This window comes from Erinaceus europaeus, chromosome 8 (assembly GCF_950295315.1).
Source record: "Erinaceus europaeus chromosome 8, mEriEur2.1, whole genome shotgun sequence".
In the NCBI taxonomy this organism is placed as follows: domain Eukaryota; kingdom Metazoa; phylum Chordata; class Mammalia; order Eulipotyphla; family Erinaceidae; genus Erinaceus; species Erinaceus europaeus.
Genome location: NC_080169.1, coordinates 91,289,518 through 91,313,249, shown reverse-complemented (window position 1 = coordinate 91,313,249; position 23,732 = coordinate 91,289,518). Strand labels below are relative to the sequence as shown.

The 23,732-nt window shown below is 37.3% G+C and overlaps 1 protein-coding gene across 3 annotated transcripts in view; it reads left to right on the top strand.

Moving 5' to 3' along the window:
• Nucleotides 1–873: 873 nt before the first annotated feature.
• Nucleotides 874–23,732, top strand: part of FAM3C (FAM3 metabolism regulating signaling molecule C) — a 39,367-nt gene continuing 16,508 nt past the window's right edge. The window contains exons 1-5 of one of the 3 annotated variants that reach the window (XM_060196490.1): nucleotides 874–1,029; nucleotides 9,995–10,049; nucleotides 14,636–14,740; nucleotides 20,820–20,849; nucleotides 21,483–21,606. In XM_060196490.1, coding sequence (XP_060052473.1) covers nucleotides 10,037–10,049; nucleotides 14,636–14,740; nucleotides 20,820–20,849; nucleotides 21,483–21,606 — 272 coding nt within the window. In that variant the 5' untranslated portion in view covers nucleotides 874–1,029; nucleotides 9,995–10,036. Of the gene's footprint in view, nucleotides 1,062–9,994; nucleotides 10,050–14,635; nucleotides 14,741–20,819; nucleotides 20,850–21,482; nucleotides 21,607–23,732 lie in introns of all 3 variants that reach the window. The other 2 variants (XM_007525004.3, XM_016189036.2) reach the window with 2 other exon arrangements.

Below are 23,732 nucleotides of genomic sequence, written 5' to 3'. Positions count from 1 at the left end.
TGCTATGATGAGCTCTCTTATTTCTTTACTACAATTCTAAATTCTATACAGAAATATTATCTCGTTATTTTACCTAAGAGTTAAAATATAGTGATTGCTATACAATATACATATGAATCATGAAGAATTTGGAGTTTAACTTTTGTTTAAAGGAATTTGTGCTGATTTCCTAGTCTTCAGCAGGATCCTGGTAAAAATGTCTTACAGGAGAAGAATATTTCTAAAGATGGCTTTGTTAAGAAGTAATTTAAACAAGTTGATGTACTAAATACAGGCTACTTTTTTCTTCTGGACTCAGGTTTTTTGAGATTACCCCGCCCCTAGTGCCTCAGGTAGGTAGTTTTTTTCCACAATGGGCTACTGGCTCTTAAGGACAGAACAGGGAATTGCCGGGTTCTTGCGGCCATCTCTCATATCCCAGCTGCAGGAGAGACAGATGGGACTTTCTTTCTTTCTTTCTTTCTTTCTTTCTTTCTTTCTTTCTTTCTTTCTTTCTTTCTTTCTTTCTTTCTTTCTTTCTTTCTTTCTTTCTTTCTTTCTTTCTTTCTTTCTTTCTTTCTTTCTTTCTTTCTTTCTTTCTTTCTTTCTTTCTGCTTTTATATCTGAGATTATTTAACTTGTGTTAAATGGAGGCGGGGAAGAAGTGAGGAAGAGGCCGTGACAGACTGCTCTAGCTTCGGGGTACCGTTGAGCGCCGCCCGCCGCCCCTGCAGCTCCTACGTGGCAAGTCCAGGTCGTGCAGCGCCGGGCGGAGCTGGGCAGGCGGCGGGAGGGACCGAAGACCCCACCCTCGGTTCTACGGTCCTTCGCTCCGGTCGGCTGGGGCGCCAACTCGGTCCTCCACCGCCAGGGGGCGGACGCGGCTTCCCAGCGGTGGGGGCCCATTGGTCACGGCGGGGAAGCAGGGGAGGAGGCCCGAAGGCGAGCTGGCTTCCTTCTGGCTACTCTCCGGGGTGAGGATCCAGGGAAGAAGCGGCGGGGCAAGCGAGAAGCGGCGGCGGACTGGACCGCAGGGAGGCAGGAAGGCAGGTGCGCTCGGTGGCGAGGCGGGCGGGAGGCCGGTGAGATGCAGCGGGAGACGATCGGAGCCGCGACCCAGAGTGGGAAGGAATGGAGGGCGCCCCGGGGCGCGGGGGAAACGGGCCCCCGCCTTCCCCTTCATCGTTCGCTTTCCCCGCCACTGCCGGCTGGGGGCGGGTCTAGGGGGCGCGTCTGGGTCGTCGTGAGGCATCCCGACCTGGGCACCTGATAGCAGTGAACTATGACTCGGGACCGCAGCCCTGGCGCGGCACCCACTGCCGGCGCCCCCTCCCCAGTTACCAGAAGGGCGGGGCGGCGCCTGCACCTGGCGCCCGGGCTGATCGCGCGGCCTGGGGACCCGCACCTGGAGCGCTCCTTCTGTGCTGGGGCTCCGGCTCGCGGCGAACCTGGGGTTGAGCACCCAAAGGAGGCGGGGATGGCGTTGAATCTGTGTTGCATTTGAACTCTTTGGAGCGCCCTTTTTGTTCACTCTTGTAAAGTTTTAGTATCACCTAAACTGGAGGCGCTTTTTTTTTTTTTTTGAAACCTGTTCGGCTTATTGGTGTTTAGTGTTAATGGCTGAAGATGATGTGCTTTACTTTTAATCCCGGGACCCCCATATGTTTACTATTAAAGTGATTTTATTATATAAAATGATTAGGGTGACCCAAGATCTAAGTCTGATGAGTGACAAATTAAATAATCAGCTATGATTTGTTTTTTGGGGCGGTGTGTGTGGGGGAGGGGGTCCTATGCTTTAATCAGCCTCTATGATTTATTTATCTTATTTTGTGTAGTAGTGAACTGTTGTAGACAAACTTCCACTTTGTGTGTGCTTTTATTTTAGTTAGAAGTACATAGACACAGTGATACTTGATAATCAGATGTTTCAAGTGCACATTTCTCAACACAAAGATTTGGCCTTTTTTTTTTTTTAATTCCAGTTGTACCGGTAAAAATATGAACTTCCCTAGCAGTTATGTGTAAGTATTGGCTGGCAATATATTCCCAAATTTTTTGAATCTTTCCTCACTTTGTAGACTAGTGATAGGCTGTCAAATTTTCTACGTATCTGGAAGCATTATGGCTATCTATACAGCAGATTAAGCAGAAAAGTCATAACGTACCATTCAACGAGAAGTTGATGGAGTCGGCATGATCATTGAATATAACTGTTCCATTTTGTAAAGATTGAGACCTGTTGAGTTCTTTGACTGTTAAATAAATTTTTCCCCATTTTTATACAGGTGTTATTTCTCACAAATTCTGCATGATATTTTCAGCTTATTAAACATCAGAATGTTTTTTTATAACAATGGCAGGGGACTTCCCAGAATCATCCATACCTAGGTCTTTACAAAGGCCAGGTTCCTCCTCCAAAGTCTATATTCTAAGAGTCCTCAGTTTCAAAAGGGAATCAACATAGGAATGGAGACCACCAGGTTAAAATGACTTTGGAACTTAGTGGATACTTTGTTACATTTTGAAAGTTTTAACTTGGGTAACTTGTTAGGAGAAAGTAATTAGAAGAAGGGTCAAAGGACAAAAGAGATGGGCAAAAAAATCATTACCTTTGGAGTCTGTAGGTAGGTCTATTGCTACATACTTCAACATATACATCTATCTATCACATTTTAGATCTTTAATGGTGGTTCTCCTTATTCAAAAATTTTTATTATTTTATTATGTTTTAAAGTTTTTTGTTTTTAATTATATTTATTTATTTATTGTATAGAGACAGCCAAAAATTGAGAGGGAAGGGGGTGATAGAGAGACAGAGAAACACTTGCAGCCCTGCTCCACCACTCATGAAGCTTTCCCCCTGCAGGTGGGTCCTTGCACATTTTAACATGTGTGCTCTACCAGGTGCACCACCACCCGCCCCCACATTTTTAATATTTCTTTCTTTTTTGACCACCAGGGTTATTGTTGGGGCTCAGTCTCAGTGCCTGCACTGTGAATTCACTGCTCCCAGTGGCCGCTTTTTTCTTTTTCTCTTTTAATTTTATTTGACAGGACAGAGAAATTGAGAAGGGAGGGGAGATAGGGAGAGAGAAAGATAGACAAATGCAGAGATACTTCACTGCTTGTGAAGTGTCCCCCCTACAGGTGGGGAGCTGGGCTCAAACTCAGGTTCTTCTGCATAGTGATACCTATGTCACTCCCTTTTTTATATTTCTTTAAAGTATGAGAGTGCTGACTTCCCCCTGATTACAGGTAATAGATATTATTAACAAGGCATCTGAACCCTTTAGCATGTTTTAAAGTTTCATCAGTGTTGTAGCAAGTATTGCATTTCAAATCTTTTTTGGCTGAATAATATCCCATATGTGGATACATACCACTTAAGCTATTTATTCATTTCACCCAATGAGGACTCTGGAACTCTGGTGGCTTTTTAGTGTTCTAGTGAAAAAAGTTATTTGGTTATCTTAACAGGGAATCAGTTCCTAAGTTAGTTTTCATTATACTTTCTACAAGGGCTTGTTAAAGTAGTATGGTATCAGGTGTACTACCTTTATACCACTTATTATGTGTAATTAAGTGGTCATTAAATGTGTTTTGAAGGATTTGTGGTCAACAGAAATGCTGTTTTTAATTAGTTCAGCCTTCTGTAACCTCCAGCAGTTTATGAGATAGACACACCTTTACCCTACTTTTCCTCAACTTCCACATAGGCTGTGCATTTAGTTTTATTTTTGCCACTGTTCCCAGTTAATACTTATTTTTGTCTAGCTCTTATTGGCCTATCTCCTATTTGTTGTATAGGATTAAGATACTTAAGCATAGTGGGTTAAGCACAGGTGGTACAGCTTGCATGAACTAGAGTAAGGATCCTGGTTCGAGCCCCAGAATCCCAACCTGCAGGGGAGTCACTTCACAGGCGGTGAAGCAGGTATGCAGGTGTCTGTCTTTCTCTCCCCCTCTCTGTCTTCCCCTCCTCTCTCCATTTCTCTCTGTCCTATCCAACAACAGCAACAACAGCAACAATAATAATAACTACAATGCAAAATCAACAAGGGCAACAAAAGGGGAAAAAGTAGTCTCCAGGAGCAGTGGATTCGTGGTGCAGGCACCAAGCCCTGGCAATAACCCTGGAGGCAAAAAAAAAAAAAAAGATACTTTAGATTACAATTATATGGAATGGAGAGTTCTGAAGGTGCAGGCAGGCAATATTTCATTGAGTCTAAGAGATACATCATTATGCTATTAAAGAAAAAATTGTGGTTGTAAGCCTTATCCCAATTTAATACATAGTAAAATGATGGATGTATTGCCCACCTTCCAATAAAAGAATGTTAGGTGTCTGTGGAAACATAGTCTCTTATCATGTTAAAGGATTGTCATGAAGAATAGAAACAAAGCAGGGGTAGATAGAATAATGGTTACACAAAGAGTCTCTCATTCCTGAGGCTCCAAGGTCCTAGGTTCTATCCCTTGATCCTCTGCATCACCATAAGCCAGAGCTGAACGACTGCCACCTCTCCAGATTCAAAGGAGGTCTTGAAACTTTACATCAGGCTCAACTTGAAGCTGTTGACTGGCTACGGAAGAAGGGCAAATGCTAGAAGAAGAAGAAGAAGTGCTCTGGTTAAAAGAAAAGAAGGAAGGAAGGAAGAAAGAAAGAAAGAAAGAAAGAAAGAAAGAAAGAAAGAAAGGGAAAGAAAGAAACAATTAGAAACAATGAAATAGGGCACTGGGCTGGATGGTGGTGAACCTGGTTGAGCACACATATTACCATGCACTCTGTGGGAGTGGGGTGGGAGAGCTTCACAAGTGGTGAAGCAGTCTTGCAAGTCTGTCTCTCCTCCCTCCGTCCCTCCCTCCCTCTCTCCCTCTCCCCACCCCCACCAGAGGGATTCTATGATGAGCAGCCACACCTGCCCTGGTGCTTCATTTGGTGGTGTATCCTCTTAGAAAATGAGATCTGTCAGAAATGCTGATGGTGCTTCATTTGGCAGTATATCCTCTCAGAAAAGTGTTACTTAGCTATGTTAGATTTGGGAAGTGAAACAAAATATGTCCATTTCATCATTTAAATTATTTACAGAGAACATGACCAAATGCTTGTGGATCAGCTGAGCTATTTATAAATCTGATATCTCAAATTGCTGAATATCAAGCAATTTTAGGTCTTTTTTTTAAAAAAATTTTTTTTCCTTTTGTTGCCCTTGTTTTATTGTTGTAGTTGTTTATGTCCTCATTGTTGGATAGGACAGAGAAATTGAGAGAGGAGGGGAAGACAGAGAAGGGGAGAGAATGACACCTGCAGACCTGCTTCACCGCCTGTGAAGTGACTCCCCTGCAAGTGGGGAGCCAGGGGCTCAAACCTGAAACCTTATATTGGTCCTTGCACTTCGTGCCATGTGCGTTTAACTGCCTGACTCCTATAAAGTGAACTTTTATCTAACTTCTGTAGACCAGGTTAAAGTCTTATGAAATGTTTTTCTTTTCATTTATTGCCACATAGAAACTGCATGTGTTGTAAGTCCGGTGGTAGCGAGGCGGGTTAAATGTACTTAGCGCAAAGCGCAAGGACCAGAGTAAGGATTCCGGTTCCAGCCCCTGGCTCCCCACCTGCAGGGGAGTTGCTTCACAGGCAGTGAAGCGGGTCTGCAGGTGTCTATCTTTCTCTCCCCCTTTCTGTCTTCCCCTCCTCTTTCAATTTCTCTCTGCCTTATCCAACGACAGCAACAACAATAGTAATAATAACCACAGCAATGACAAAAACAACAAGGGCAACAAAAGAGCAAAAAATGGTCTCCAGGAGCAGTGGATTTGTCTGAGCCCTGGCAATAACCCTGGAGGCAAAAAAAATAAAAACCAAAAAACGTGTTAAGGTGCATTGCAGAGGACAGCCAGTCCACCCAGTGTTGTCCCTTTATGTTGCATGTCAATTATCGATCAACAATTTGGAGGGAGTTAAAAACATCTTTTGCTTATTTGTGTGTGTGTGTGTGTGTGTGTGTGTGTGTGTGTGTGTGTGTGTGTGTGTGTGTGTGTGTGCGCGCCTGTCTGTCAGTCTGTCTCTCTGTGGTGCATTTTTTTTAGATACTTTGATACTAACCACTGTTTGATATGGTTTCAGTGTGATACAGTTTCAATGTGATGGTGTTTATAAAGCAAGAAAAGCTATATAGATAGTAATTTTAGATAATGTAGAAAGCCATACATAGATTATCCATACTATTTACTTCCCAAGGATTTCAGTGAAGCATTAAATTAATATTCTGAAATACTTGCCTATTGGTTCTTCTGAACCCTGCCCAGTATTACAGGTTTGCTACAGCTTTTTCACTCTTAACTTTTTGAAGACAGTTCTGCATATATTGATAGGTTTATGCATATGTTTTCTATAGTGACCTTTTGAAAATATGGCCATTCTTGACACTACAGAATTCACACACATCACCTTTGATTACACGAGTATTCCATTAAGATGCTTTCTTAAATTAACAGATTTTTCTAATAAGCATTTCCTTTTTACATCAGATTCAACTAAACCCACAATATTTAAACACAGTGATATAGCAGAGTAGCTAATATACTGCTTTATTTTATTTTTATTGAATAGAGACAGAAATTGAGAGAGAAAAGGGAGCTAGAAAGTGAGACACCTGAAGCACTATGAAGTTTTCCCTCTGTAGATGGGGAGCTTGAACCCTGATCTTTGTGTATGGTAACTTGTGTGCTCAGCCAGGTGTACCATCACATGCCCCACCTCCCTACTGAGTTTCATATGTTAAGATTCTTTCAATCTTTCATGTTTCTTTTGTTATTTTACTAGTCTGTCCAACCTGCTTCTGGTATTTATGGTGGTATCTAGAGAAAATACACTTGCCAATAGTCTATATCTGCTGTAGTGCAAACCTTTTCATTGAAGAATTTCAAAGCTAAATATTTGAAATTTTGTAAGTTGATCAAAGATAGGATGCAAAGTCATCTTTCCCTTTTTAAACCCACAATGAAGTTACTTTTAGCATAAACTAAGTAGTAATGCAAACAAAACAGTAATGTTAGTCTTTCCATACCAATATAATTTTACCAATATAATGTAATAATTTTCCCCCTAACTTTTGGAAAACCTTTCAGAGCCTAGATTTATTTCCATCTTTGGTGTAGCTGAACAGCTTTGTCTATGAAAAGTTTAGACTTTCAATTATGTTGTTTCTCATAGAGTGAATGTTCTTGCCATGGAGAGCTGTTGATTAGCAAATATGTGATTAATACAGACTTTGAGATTCAGTTTGTGACCAATATATGCCTTGTAGGAATTGCATTTGATGCAGATAACCTGGCAAAAAAAGTTTAGACTGTTAGGAAAAGTAAAATCTAAAGGAGAAGATTATTTTGTAATGTGAAAGTCCTATGAAATTTCAGTCTCCATGAATAATGCTTTATGATATAACAGGATTGAGCCCATCTGTTCAAGTATTCTCTAAGTTTGCTTTCTAGCAACCACTGCAGAGCTTCAAGTTGGATAGACTTGAGTAATATAGTTTCATTGTGTTTGTGGAATATTGATTTTCAGCATTTTTCTCCTAGCTTAACTAAGTGATATTTGTAGCATTAAATACCAAGATGGACTTGCTTGTAAGCTTCATTTTCCTATTTTCCTTAGATCTTGGTTAGATGTAGTGGGGAAAGCTTCTAATGTTACATCTCTAGAAAGGCTAGTGGGTAGTGGGCAGTTAGCAACAGAGATTAGCACTTCTTATTCAATTTGCAGAAGCCAAATTGAACAACATAGGATTTTGTCAACAAGCCTGTGGCATTAGAGAGAGTCAGTGAGCTGCTGTGATGAAAGGAAAGTATAGTTGTAGTATCAGCTTCTTACTTATACCTTATATGACCTTAGACAAATCCCTTCACCTCATCTTTATTCCGTAATGTTTTTGACATTTAAAGGCTGCTGGGAAGATTGCGCAACATAAGTGCAAATTGCATGGCTGTTTCCTCTTATCTGAGTTTTAGACCAGATTCTATTAAGTTTGGCTTTTCCCTTTCTAGAATTATTGCATGTAATGAATGCAATGATTTCTTATATGTTTAAACGTCTTCCTAAGATGTTCTAGGGAGATCCGGTGGTGGCACACTCAGTTAAGTGCATACATTCCCATACACAAGGATACAGGTTCAAGTCCCAGATCTTCACCTGTGGGGGAGGGGAGGATGCTTCAGGATAGATGAAGCACTGCTTGCTGTAGCTGTCTCTGTCTGCTGCTCTCAGTTTCTCTCTTGGGTCTATCAAATAAAAAACAAAAAAGGAAAAAAATGGCTGAAAGGAGCAGTGAATTCATTGTGTAGGCACCAAGCCCCAGTGATAATAACTCTTGGTGCCAAAGACAGAGAGTTAGAAGTGCTTTGAAATGACAGTGCTGTCAGCAGGAGCTCATAGAGTAAATACTTCTTTATGCTGTTTTACACTGTTTCATCATTAATTTGCTCCTTAAACAAACTCATCAAAAGGTATTATGAGCAACACCTTAATTTAGAGACTTTTAGTAAATGTTACTCTCTGAGAAAATTTTATGAAAAAAAATGTATCCTGCTCAAAAATTGTGGTTGTTCCTGCTCAAAAATTGTGGTTGTTGACCTTGCTAGTGATGAGCTTTAGAATCTAGAAACAGTCTTTGGAAATACAAGCAAGTTTCAGTATATGAAACAGTGGCTGCAATTGTACAAGCATGGCCTCCTTAGCTGGTAATGGAAAGGGTGAAATAGCACAGCATGTGTCTGTCCACTCACTGTTTATCACATTTTCCTAAGCCACGGTCAGGTAAGAATGAAGTTATTTGAAATATTAACTGGGAAGAAAGATATGTGCGTGTTGTGAATACACTATTTTTTTCCTGGAAATCTGAAAAGGATTTATAATCATTTGGATTTTTTTTTTTCATTTGAAAGACTCAATTTTTTTTTCCTGCTTTATGTGATATTTTGTGGAGACATCAGTACCTCTGTATTTTCCTAGCATGTAGCAAAGCAGTTGAAATACATGTGTATTTTTTACCATAAGAATAACAGTGTTCTGATCTGCCTATAATAAGCTGTTAGATAGTTGTCAAGTGCTGTGCAAATGTGTATATACTTAAGTAAACATTATCTTTGAAATTAAGACTTTATAAGACAGTTAAATTAAGAGATGATTGTCTTCATTGCAAAATAGATTATTTGTACCCAGCAATTACCTTCATGAGTTTTTTTTTTTCTTCCTTCATATTATTGATGGGTAAATAACTTATAGCAGAGTTGTCTACACATGGGCACTATTTCACAGCTCTGCATCATGGGTGTCTGCACAATACTTTCACTCTCAACATAGGACCTGAGCTCCTTCACTCAAACCTTCTTCCTTCATTCCTTCTTCAGTGTCCCTTGCTTTGATGCAGTATAACACACCCAGTTCAAGTTTCTCCCTGTGTTCTCCCTTTCTGACCCTGTCTCCTGAGTTCTACGTATGTGAGGTCACCCAGCATTGATTCCTCCCTTCCTGACTCATTCCACCTCCTTTTCCTCCAGATTCTATCTAAGGTGAGATAGAGATTGGTATTGTAGCTCCTTACAAATTATTTGTTCTATGACTAGATAAGCAGGTTAACCTCTTTGTACCTCTACTAGGAACTGAAGGTTTGAAACAAGTTATCCAAAGGTCCTTATAAATACATAATCACAAGACTAACAAGTAATTGTCTCCTCATTTGTGTCTCAGTGGGTTTACATGGTGGCAACATCTCTCCTATTCTTCTTTCAGATAGGGAACTGGGGATGCAACACTAAAAACATATACATTCCTTTTAGCAGCTTTTATGTAAGTCCAGTGGAAGAAGTCTTGCTGAATGATGAGAATTTTCTCCTTAACTATCAATTTAGGTAGAAATGTCAACATATATTCATATTCCACACCGTACTCAATCTAGGGAACAATTCTTATTTTATACCTAATAATGTTTTTATTTTCTTTTGATTTTAGGAATTTGTTTAATGAAAAGTGCCATAATCTGAAAAACCAACCATGAGGGTGGCAGGTAAGATATTTAACTCAATAGAAGTAAATTTATTTTTCTGTATAACCTGTTTGTGTGGTGCAGACAAACCAAAGGAAAGACAGTAACTAATCTTTTTTTCCATTTTGAGTTCAAAATTGAAGTAAACTAATGAAAATTCTTATGTTATTTTGGACATATTTGTGTAGAAATTATTTATGCCAAATATTTCTTAGGGTTTCAGTATTTCATTTTTTCTACATGTCTGTCTAATTAAACACACACATTAATGTGAAGAATGATCTCAATACTCTAGTGAGGCTTTTTTTTTTCTAAATTCTCATTTGTTTGATGAGTTGTAAGTTTCAAAAACTCAATTTTTCCTATGTATTTTTTTTCATTAAAGTCAGTATATGTGAAGGATTCAATATAATATGCTTTTGCTTAGTTGACTGTGTTCTAGTTCAAGTTCAGTTTGCATAACTGAGTTTACATTAGAACATTTGTTCCTTAGGTAGCTTATAAGAACCTAATAATCACATTGATAGTATTAAGGTTGTTATCTTTAAATATTATAAAAGAATAGATTCAAAAATGACTGGAGGGACTGTTGAACATATTTCTAACTTTAAAGTCTAGTGTGTTCTCACCTTGTCCCTTCAGCACAATCAAGAAGAAAGATACACTTATACAGAAAATTCTATCGTTTTGTTTTTGTTGTTATTACCTGGGTTTCAATGCTCTAAGCCAACTTTTTCAGTCAGAGAAAGAGATGGAGAGGTAAAGGGAAAGACACCCCAGCACAAATGTTCTCCCCCTGTGGACCAAATTTTAATCAAGGTTGATGCACATGACAAAGCATGTATATTCCTAGGTAAGCTGTCTTGCCAGCTGAACCCAGAAGTTTCTATTCAAAGTGTATATCCAACCTAGGAGAAAGCTTTTTGTTGGCCAAATCTAGATAGGGTGGTTGTTCTTCCGTTTGCCAGCAAATTAAATATTTTCCTATGATAGCATCTCTTAGGGGTACCTAAAGTCAGGATGGGTAAACAAATGTCTTAATGCTCCAATCATAATTACATATCACTAGAATTAGATGACTAAATGTCATGCTTATTAAACAAAGATAACCGAAAAGTATTTACACATGCTTTGGTAGAAATTCGAAAGTGCATGTAATTACAGAGTATCCTTTTTTCAGTAGTTATTCAAGTATGAAAGGTAACTTCCAAGAAATCAAGTGCTTAAACTCTGGCAAAACATGTTATGTCTTTTTAAAGAAGATCTTTGGATAGAGCACAATCAATTAAGAGTAAATGTCTCCTAATAATTTAAAAAATACATTACTTAATGTGTATAATGACTTGGGATAAATCAGGTTTGTCTTTCTCACATGATTTTGCATTCTAGTTGAAGTTTGTCATGGGGGTAACTTGCGGTGATTGTGCTTAGTGAAGTAAGTAAGGAAGTGAAGGACAACTACAGGATGATTTCACTCATGGAAAATATAGAAAATTAAAACACATGAACTTGAAAAAAGAAGGAAATATACATATTGTCAACCCATATCTGTGACATTAGCAAAACTGTGGTCATTACTATTGGAGGGAGGTAGGAACATAAAACTTTGGTGGTGGGAGGAATATAGAATTATACCTATATTATCTTATAATCTTGTAAATCACTAATACAAATATAATAAAAATTGTTACCTAGTCCATTTTTCTGATTCTAACTTAATAACAAGGATAATGGGTAAGTACTATTCACTGGTTGCTTATAGTCATATTTGATACTGTTTCTGTTATTGGTCTTGAGGGGACTGACTTGAATGAATGAATAATGAAAATCAGTCATTAGTTTATTTCTAATTAATTAAAAAAACTCTTCTATTCCATTTGGAATATCTTTATTCTTACAGTAAAGTATTAGTGTCTGAACTTACACATTTTGATTTGTAAAAAAAAAAAAGGAATACATTCCAATTAGTGTGCTTTATAGGCATAAATAAAAGTAAATCTTGTGAAAAATAAAGGATCATGTGCGGTTATGTATAGGCCCCTCCAAGTCCAGTGGTGATTGTTTTAAAAGAGACAAGACTTTACCATTTTGAAGCCTCTGCTAGTCCTCACCTGCCTGCTTCTCTCAGGGGCCACCTGCTTGTTTTATTACAAGTCAGTTTCTCAACCTGTAATTTCTCTCTCTCTCTACACTTTGATTTCTTCCTGATTCCTTTGATGGTGTAGTATAAATGAAAAAAGTCCTAATTTAAGACTTAGTTGTGCTACTGACTCATCATTATGACCATATGCAAGTGATCTGAATTATTTGGTCTTTGCTTTCTTCATCCATAGAGTGGATATATTGAGAAAAGATGTAAAGTGAGATGATGCTTACAAATCATTGAACTCTAAAGCAGCAGGCAGTAATAGATGTGTGTAATATACATATATGTTGGGTCAGGTGTAACATGGTGTGAATTTAGTCTCAAACTTACATATATCATAAACATAATAGTTTAAGATTTCAATCTTGAACACCTACAGTTTCATTATCTATTAGCTCTGTGGCAAAGCTTAAAGTTACACATACGCATCATTGCTAGAAAATGAGATGTTTAAGACTTACGTAATAAATCTCCAAGTCTTTGGACTTAAATGATCAAGAAGGGATGTATATACCTGTATTCACTACTCAGCAAACACTGCTGAGTGCTCTAGTATGTACAAGGCACTTGGTAGCCTCTGTAGAGAAATGAAAGCCTCGTGGAATTTACTTTCTTATACACTAAAATTGTTGGCAACATGGAGTTGCTCTTGAAAACAGGAAACACAGTTTATGGAGAAATAAAAGTAGGAAAGAGAGAATGAGATTGGTCTTCATTAATAGCTAGACTTCCTCATTGTCATCTTATATCTGTTAAGTGTTGTTTCAAATAGACATGAGTAGTCCTTTTGTGAAATAAATAAATAAAAGGGGGTGGCTGGGTGGTAGTGCAGCCGGTTAAGTACACATGATGCCAAGTACAAAGACCAGCTTAATGATCCTGGTTTGAGCCCTCGGCTCCCCACCTGCAGGGAGGATTGCTTCGCAATCAGTGAAGCAGGTCTGAAGGTGTCTTATCTTTCTCCCTCCCCCCTGTCTTCTCCTCTCTCAGTTTCTTTCTGTCCTATCCCACAACAACAATAGCAATAACAATAATAACAGCAACAAAAATGGGGGCGGTGGCCGTCAGGAGCAGTGAATTCATAGTGCAGGCACCGAGCCCCAGAGATAACCCTGGAAGCAATACATACATACATACATACATACATACATACTTACGTACATACATACATACATACATACATACATACATACATACAAACAGCTGCTTTCAGCATCATCAACCTTCCTGAACACTGCCAGGTCATTCATTCTCTTCCCTAGTTGCTATATCTTTTTGAAATTAGAATTAACATTGTGCTTTATATATATTTTTCTTTTTTAATCCAGGAAGCTAGTATGAATAGTTTTTCAAGAGAGTGTGGTAATTTAATGTGTTAGTACTAGGTTGTGGAAGCGGATTTTGACCTTAGTGCTATTCCTGACTTGTCTGTAATCTTAGGCAATCAATTGTCTTACTTCTGAACCTTTGATTCCCTAAGTAAGGATAGTTAGATGACTACTGATGTCCATCTACCTCTTTAAGATGGATGCATTAACTTTTTGTTAAGAGTGATGGACAATTATACGGTCAGACATTAATATAGTTCCTGAATAAAAGTTGTTTCTGAAATTGAGTGTCAAGTGATATTTTTCCGCTTGCCATTTTCAGTTATTTCCTGTACTTTTTCCTTCTTAGATTTTTCAAACTGTAGAGTTAAAAGGGAAAATGATGATTCATAGTAAGCAGTTATCAGCTTACTATGAAGTAAGCTGATAACTTACTCAAGTAATAGGCACTCAAGTAATAGTTGACAATATAGAGATATAAAAGATGAAGGTAGTTCAGCTTTATGGAGTTTTATCATGTAGACATATCATGAAGTGCATGTGGTAGGATCAGAGTCAGTCTTCTGTGAATGGAGAAGACCAATGGTAAACTAACTACTGATTATGAGGAGGAATACTTAGTTGTGCACCCTACCACTAGCACCTGCATAGCTCCAAGAGATACCTTAGTTGGATAATAGGACAGTAATCCTCTTCTATTTCATGGACAACCCCTTGGCTAATGGACATCCTGGCCTGTTGCCACAGTATCTTCAAAAGTTTCAGTGTTTTTATATTCATTTCTGTTTAGGGCTACCCTTTACATTTCAAAAGGATAACGAGTCTGCTATCAGTTTACTTTGTGGTGGTGTATCATGAGCCATGATACTTTTTGCATTGTCAGCTACAAATTGATAACTGATCTTTTTCTTCATGTAAAGTTGGCCGTCCTTGATAATTCTGTCAGGAAAATATTACTGTTGAGAGGTTTGGTGTTTTGTTTTGTTTTGTTTTTATATAACTCAAAATTAAAATCCAGTAGATTTTAAAAAAAAAAGTTATTTGTTAGGTTTACATTTTCCTTTGAAAAATAGATAATAGAACTTCTGTGAAACTCAAAAGCTCAGTCTGAATTATTTCTACCCTTTATCTAGGTGCTGCAAAGCTGGTGGTAGCAGTAGCAGTATTTTTACTGACATTTTATGTTATTTCTCAAGTATTTGAAATAAAAATGGATGCAAGTTTAGGCAGTCTCTTTGGTAAGTCAATTTTATTTTTTCTTAAATCTAACTTTGGTCTGGTTGTTTTTTAAGTTTTTAACATTTACCCACATTGAACCTCTCAACTGGTTAATCTCTGTAGAAAAGAAATGCAGTTATATCAGTAAGAGTGACTTACTAGGTTACTCTAAAATACAAGTAGAAGATCTTAGAATGAATACATTATGAGGCGTAAATCTTTGTTCAGTATTTTGAACATATTTAGTGGGAACTCATTTGTTTGTTTATTTATTTATTTATTCATTTATTTCATTGCCACCGGGGTTATTGCTGGAGTTGGTGCCAGTACTCTGAATCCACTGCTCCTAAATGGCATTTTTTTCTTTCTATTTTATTTGACAGAACAGAGAGAGTGTGAGAGGAGAGGGAGGGATAAAGACAGAGAATGAGAAAGATAGAGATACCTGCAGACCTGCTTCACCTTTTATAAAGCATCCCACCTGCAGTGGGAGCCAGGGCTGGAACCCAGGTCCTTACACCTTAGACATGGCTCTGCCTAGCCCGATGGGATCTCTTTTATACAGGATTAGGAACATTAATAATACTTTCTAAAAGCTCATTCTAGAAGACAGCATACTTAGACTTAAATTGTTTTTTTTTTTTTTATTTGAGTTGCTTTCTATAAAACTTGGTTCCCAGTCTGGTCCCTGACTAGCAAGGGAGTAGGAGTTATGATAATGCCATTTAGATATACCAAGCACTGAAAATTATCTTGAATTTATCCTTACTTTACTCTTGTGATTTTTTTTTTTTTAAATACAGAAACAGAAACTCAGAGAGTAAAAGATACTATAGCACTAGAGCTTCCTTCAGTGCAGTGGGAGCCAAACCTGGGTTAGACACATGGCTAAGCAGCACACTATCCAAGTGAAGTATTTCTCTGGCCCACAAATTATTTAAGCTTTTGCCTTACCACCTCTACATTCCAGCTTATGTTGTTGCTTGGGATTGAACTTGGGGGCCTTTGGTACCTCAGGCAGGAAAGATGTTTTACACAACTACTACACTTCCTCTCACCTACTTGACATTTTCTTCTTGTCCCTTTATTTAGTACTACACTATGTTGAATTTACCACTGCAAGTTACCTTGACTTCTTTTTTTAAAAAAATAGTTTTAAATCTTTAAAATAAGTTAACACTCAAAATGTTTGAGATATTTTGAAGGTATTAAAATACTACACATTCAAAGTGATATTGTGAAACTTGCAGGCAGTATTGTGACCTAGTTGGCAAAGGCTGAATGAAAGAATTGTGAGATCTTTGGGATAGAAAGATTTACTTTTCATGTTAATATTTGGAAGTTATCAGCAAGACCTAAGTCAGTCCCTCTCAATTCTACTTTCAAAAATCCCTAGACCATAGCTTCTCAATATTTAATGTCAAAACAACTTACAAGGAATCTTGAGAAATGAAATTCTGATGGTGTCTGTGAGTATATACTGTCACTAAACTCCTGGTGTGTGAGCTGAGATGCCTGAGTGTAGTATCAAACATTTGAGCCATGTGTTTTGACATGCAATCATCAGGTGATTCTTCTTACCCTTGACTGCTTAAATACATCCTTGTACTGCATTACATTCTGCCTTCTATATTCTCAAGTTATTTCAGTTCTCCTACTTTGCTTCCGTATGATAGGATCTCTCCACATCAGTGACCTTTTTGTATTAAAATTCTCTGGACTATCTTCTGTATGTTCTCATCTTTTTAAGTGATGGAATTTCACCCTTTGAGCAATTCCTCCTGATGGACTGGTTATTCTCTTACTGCACATTTTCCAACCTTCATTCAACCTTGAGAGCTATTCAGAATCTAATGTAGAGTGGTTGTAAAGTATATTAGCACTTGCCTTTATTTCTGATCTATGTGTTTCTGGTCTTACAAAGAGCCAGCCTAGTGGCCAGTGGGGTTGAAGCTAATTTCAGTTGTATAATGAAACAGAAACCACTTTGATGGTATTGATAACCTGCCCATTGCAACTGTGGATTCACTGTGTATGACTAAATATGCAGAGGATGGTTAGTGTTTAGTGGTTAGTAACTTGAGGTAGAAGCAAGTTAAGCATTTTTTTTTAAAGGTATTAGAGTTTCATTGTCTATAGGCCTTCAAAGTATTTCATTTAAAATAAATCACTGAATGAAAAATCAATGGGAAAATATTGAACAGCCTAAATAAATAAATAAAATAAATGGAGGAGAATCATTGAGGGAATGCAGGTAGTGATGTCTAGTATTAGTACAAAGAGGAAAACTTCCTTGGGGAAAGAACTGGCTTTTCTTATCTTTGCTATGTGTTGATCTTACCACTGCTGGAATCAATTCTCTTTAAACTCCAGGGCCTTTAGTATCAGATTATTATAAAATAGCACTGCATTCATTCCTTAGGATGGTATCTAAAGTCCTCCCCTGCCGTCCCCAGTTCTCCCCACCCATCTGGTGCCTCCCATTCCCAACCTGGGCATGTTCAACAGGCACAAGCCCTGCCCTGTTCTTTTCTACCTCCGCCTTTCCTCATGCCGACGACTCCGCACCTTACACATTTTTTTTTCAATCTCACTTTGAACTATAAATTCTCATTTCTCAAATCCGCACAGATATCCCCATATTTAGAGAAATTATATTTGACCTTTTGGGCCCCCAGCAGTGGTGCACCTGGTTAAGCACACACATTACAGTGCATACGAGGACCTGGGCTCAAGCTCCTGCAGGGGGAAAAGCTTCACAAGTGGTGAAGCAGAGCTGCAGGTTTCTGTCTCTTTCCCAATCTCCCTCTTCTCAGTTTCTCTCTGTCTCTATCCAATAATAAATAATATAAAATAAATAATAAGTAATAATATATTTAAAAAATTTTTATATCCCTGTTATAATGTGTTACTCTTTTTCTGAGCTGTTGCACATGAAGTATTACATAATAATTATGTATCAATGCATCATCAGTTTTATTGTTTCTTTTTTTTCTTGTGATAAAATTTATTTGTTACCTGTGTCCATTACCATGGAATGGTAGTTTTGGGGCAGGCAGTGGCATACCCAGTTTAGAGCACACATTATTATGTGTGAGGATTGGGGTTTGAGCCCCTACTCCCAGTCTGCTTCACAGTTGGTGTCTCTCTGCAGATGTCTCTCTTGCTCTATATATTCTCTTCTCTTGATTTCTCTCTGTCCGATCAAATAAAAAATTTAAAAATATATTAATTTTTTTTTTCAAAAAGAATGATAGTCTTAAGGACAATAATAGCAATAACCTCAGTGCATGACCCTGTAGACAGTAAATACTGATTTAAGAGAAGGTGACTGTAGGGGCCTGGTGAAATAGACCATAGGGCCACTGGGTGTGACCCAGGGTCAAACCTGATGGCCACTACAGTAAAGAGGCCTTCAGTACTTTAGTCTTTTACTCTTTCTCTCTGCCTTTTAAAAAATAAGTGTAAATCATTGAGAATTTTAGTTTTTACATGGTGTTTAAGACTTTCATTTTTTTACATCTTTGCATTAATTTTATTCCCATAAGCAATTTAATTTGAAGTATTTCTAAAATTTTTCATAGGTATGAAACAATTTGAAACTTTCCTAATTTAATCGCTACTCCACCAAAATATAGTATACTTTTTAGCTATAGTTTTTCAACTATAAATCCATAGATTTGATTGAAGATTTTAATTTTTTTATATTCCTTTGTATTTTATCTTTTTTTGGGGGGATGGGAAGTTTACAGTATTGATCTAGTAATGATTGACAAGACTGTGATATACTCTTGGTACATGGGTACAAATTTCTCATTTACCAATGATAAGAATCTGCAGAACACTCTTGATCCCAGTTTAGGCTCTTTTGGAAGAATATTTCTAAAGGGAGATCCATTTAAAAATAGTGGAACAAGACTGTATTTGGTGGTAGAAGTGGCACAAAGAAATCTAATACAGATTAGGAAGTGTACTTATGTAACAACAGCTGTCTTGTAAACCATTATTTCCCCCAATAAGGTGATATGACAATAAAAATAAAAGGATCTATCACAAACTGCCTTTAAAACTGCAGATGCTTCCATAATGCCAACTTGACTTCCCTGGGTAGAGAACCTCACCAATGGGTCCTAGAACCCCACTTCCCCAGTGCTCTACCCCACTAGGGAAAGATAGAAACAGCCTGGGGGTATGGATCAACCTGCCAACCAACACCCATGTTCAGCAGAGAAGCAATTACGGAAGCAAGATCTCCCACCTCTGCACTCCATAAAGATAATTGTTTCAAATACCCATAGGGATAAAGAATAGAGAAGCTTCCAATAGAGGGGAGGGGATATGGAACCCTGGTGGTGAGAATTGTACCTTTCATACCACAATCTTGTCAATGATTATTAAATCACTAAAAACAACAACAACAACAAAAAACAAACCAAAAAAACCTGGAAACTCATGCAGTCCAGAGGATAGTTAGGCTTCTAGTATGTGTGATAACTGGTCTATTTCTCTCAAAGTTCTGCCCATGCTTGTGTCAGTTTAATCTTGAGATTGACTTTCCTCATGATAGCAAAGTATCTGAAACGCTTTTACACTTCACATCAAAACACCACACCAGCTAAAAGAAATAGACTTTTTGTTCTGCCAAACTCTAAATATATGCCATGGGACTCACTCTGATTGGATTATCTTCTGCTGTGTGATTCTTATGAACTAATTACTGCCCACAGAAATGGGATTACACTTTGGGCTAAACCAATTATAATCCACTTCTGAAACTGAAATGCATATCCAGATAGTGGCTGCTTGTGATATTGAAGATGCAATAATAGCAGTAGCCACTGCAGACAAACTTATATCAAAATAATAGAAATTGCACTTGCCTAAACAACTATTTGGAGAACAGACCCATTTACCGAAGTATGAAATATAATTTTTAATTGAATTGGCCAACTGAATGTGTATTCAAACTGTTCACAGTTGTGTAACCTTTTCAGGGATTTAACTGGCCCTTTAAAAACCAGTTCTTTTATAGTGTGACAAGGATATTAAAAGACTCTGTCCCAGTAATCCTATTTTTTTCTAAGTCTTTGTACTTAATCCATGAATATTTTTAGTATGTATGTACAGCTGTGTGGATTAACTGTGATTTCTACTTTATTTTAACCACTATACTCTTCCCATGTTACAACATGGCCTTTTTGCTGTCAATGATGCATACAATTCAACCACTGTGTGTTGTTTTGAGTTAATGAACCTTCATATACTTGGCCACTTGTCCTTTTTTAAAAAAACATTTACATACTGTTTTTTTTTTTTAACTTTCTGTTCTCCAGTTTGAGTACTGGACTTTGGAGAAATTTGCAATTATCTAAAATAGTACAAGACTTTTAGCTAATTATAGTTCACCAGCTGGCAAACATTTATGATACCGCAAACTTATTAACCAAGTCAGGAGGCACCTTCCACAATAGTTATAGATGATCAAAATTATAACCTTCAGAACTAGGATCAATATTAGTTATTTTATAACCTCCTAAGTTCAGTAAGATCAAGATGGCCACATTGAATACGGCTTCATTCAGATTGAGTTGAGCACAAGATTTTAACCTCCTTGAACTAATCAATTATAAAATAAGTTTTCATTTCAGGGAAATAAAGCTTCCTAACCCATCCATCCCTTTCATAATTCCTGCTAGCCTTCAAAATCTCCTAGCCTAACTGATAAAATGAATTTATGTATATTCTTCAGGGCTTTATATACATATGGACACAACAGTAGCTTTTAAACATCAGAGTGTTCACTTACTGTATATCAAGTCATTTAAAAGTAAGTTGGTAGAATTTCTGATTAGAATTTGAACTTATAACTGCAAACATAAAGGTAAAAAAAGATGTCCTAGCAATAATATCTTCCTCCATGACTCCTATGCATGATTGTTCCTAGTGAATTGTGTGTAACCTAAAGTTACATTCTCTTTTTGTTTCTAAAATGGCATGTTTCCTTTGCTTAGCAATAATTTAGAGTTTTATTTAAATATTTTAAAAAGTGGATACCTGCCATTAGACATATGCTTTCTAACATAGCTTTTTTTCCCCCAGCAAGATCAGCATTGGACACAGCCGCACGCTGTAAGTGTTTTAACTCTTTTATTCTGTTTATGGTTTATTCTATTCTGTCTGGGCATATGAGAACTTAAACTCCAACAATGGAGATCATTCAGTAACAGTGGCACTTATTTAGAAATAACTTTTAGAATTAATGGTTGCTTTATGATTGGATAGCCCAGTATATTTGTTCTTTATTCATAGTGAATATTTTGTTTCATTAATGTTTCATAGCTTCAGTGTTACAAAATATGCCAAAGAACTTGTTGAAAATAGTATGTGAGTAGCTATTCAGTGATGTGTTAAGTTGTCTTATTGGTCATGCAGATAACTTGTATTATTAGGGATGAACTTGTAAAGTAACAAATCTCAACCCTCCTGAATTTTAAGAATAAATTTGATAAAATATGTTCGTTTTTATTAAGATCATATTACTTCATCTGTATCATACTAGCTTGCTTTCTGGAAGTTCTTTTTTGTTGTTGTTGTTAGTTTTATTTTGAGGTTCTTTGAAACCCAGGGAGAGGGGGGTATCTGGCATGTTTTATAAGATATGTATACTTTAGTGTTTTACACAATATCCTTTGTGGCTTGAAATATGAAACAGATAATAGTTTATTTTCTTTTAAAAATACATCCTTTTCTCCTTCCACAAAGCTACAAAGCCTCCCAGATATAAATGTGGAATCTCAAAAGCTTGTCCTGAGAAGCATTTTGCTTTTAAAATGGCAAGCGGAGCAGCCAATGTGGTGGGACCCAAAATATGCCTGGAAGACAAAGTGTAAGTATTTACTCAGTTTGGCACTATAAGGTATTTTATTAAATCCTAGCAAATTAGGCAAGACCCTAGTTGATCTACAGAAAATGTATTGAGTGGCCTGGGAGTTGGCATAGTGGCTAAAGCATTAGACTCTCAAACAGGAGGTCCCAAGTTTGATTTCTGGCATTTCATGTGCAGGATGGTAATCTTTCTCCCTTTCAGGAATGAGTAAGTGGGAGGAGTGGGGTCAGAGAGGAAGAGAAAGAAGCAGATGAAGGGGTGTGGGGAGAGGAAATGTATTGAGACTGGTCTCACTAAAACAACAAAAAAAATGGATTCGATTTTGGTTGTACATTCTATGTCCCCCCCTCCATTTAAGCAGTATTAAACTTGCTAATTTTCATTTTACAATGTATATAAAACAAAGCATTTATGCAGTTATGTGTAGAGCTATGAGATTTCCTAAGTAAATTTTCTAGGTCCATTTTCCATATGGTAGGCACACAGACAAGTTGTTAAATAGTGGAGGAAGAAGTTACTTTATTTAAATTAACTAAAATGAAAAGTCCAGTTCTGTTAGCATTACTAGCCAAAGATAGCTTGAACTGAGCCTCCCAGATAAAGAACACTTCCATCACTGCAAAAAGGCCTACTGGTATCACCACCCTGAGCACTGAGCACTTTATCTTACAAACCAGCAGTCTGCATTTTAAATGTCTGTGTGCTACATGTTGAAGTGTGAAATAATCCAGTAATAACTGAATGACTCCCAGAGCACAGAACTTGCCACTAAGCTGAATGGTTTCTTTACTGAGATGCTCTGCAAAGTATAGTTTTTAGGCTTTTCAATCTTCTATTCAGTATCAGCTGCCGCTCGCAACTTAAAGTTCTTGTCTCTTATTGTCACAAGCCATACTCTTTGTTGGTTGTTTCTGACCTCTTTTTTGCTTAGAAAGTTTGACCTCTTAATTTATTTGAACTCTGTGTAAAATAGTAGATATTCTATTAATCATGAAGAGTAAGATAATTTTATGACTGAGTATCATCTAGGCAGTATTATTTATTTATTTATTTATTTATTTATTTGGGGGGTTTTTGTTAAAATTAGAGACCTGAGCTAGATAATCTTTTAAGTTCCATGCCCATTTGGTTTCTTTTCCCTCATGATAATAATTTTTGTTCACTGTCTTGTAATTGTTCATTCATTATAATAGGTCTGTTTAGCTGAATTCTCTAGTAAAACATTTGAACTTTACAAGTTTTTAGACTTTGCATTGAATACTCTGCCCATTGATAAAGAATTGTTCTCTTTCCTTCTTTTCACTCCTCACACCCCCACCCCCTGGCTAAAGAAGCCCCAAGTTTGATTTAAGTACTAGGGGTAGTTTATCTTTGGAGATCTCTCCTTACCTTGAAGCATATAAGTTTTAATGTAAAGAAAAAGTTGTCAAATTTCTTAATAGCAGGTTTTCTGTTCAAAAATTGTATAGGTCAAAAAAAAAAATGTGGGCAACAGATTTTGGCAAAATAAGACTGTGCTCGGAGCCAGAGAATTTGGCTCTATCATGGTATGCATGTCATGTTGAATTTGCATTTGCATTTTTTAAAATGATAAAATTGAGGCAGGCTGCCTAGCCATCCTCATTTTAGGACTCATTCTGCTATTCCTATGAGAAACTTAATAACTGTTGAAATTTTACAACTAGGCCTCAGATATAAGATCTATAATGAAGCCAGGGATCCCTAGTGGAGAACGTGCAGGGACTTACTCAGTGTTCTTCAGTGTGTTCTTTTATGTGGAAAGTTTTTGCAACAGAATGAAAATGAGAGATTTTGAGTGCTCCTAGCCTCATCCATTCACTTATTTAACTAGTATTTGCTAAACATAGTACCTGCTCACAGATGAATAAAGACAGTAGGTATCTAAGAAGGAAATGCTCATAAACAATTTCAAATTAATGTAAAAACTATTCAGTACAGAGCAACAGGGTGTGGTAAATACTGTTGAAGGTGAGTCAGGTGAGGTTAGGACATCTGACTAGATTGAATGAGTCAAGAGAGAGTTTCTGTAAGATAGTGGTGCTTAGTGTGACAGATAAACAGATGGAGAATTCATCCCAACTACAATATAAAGCTTTGTTCCAATT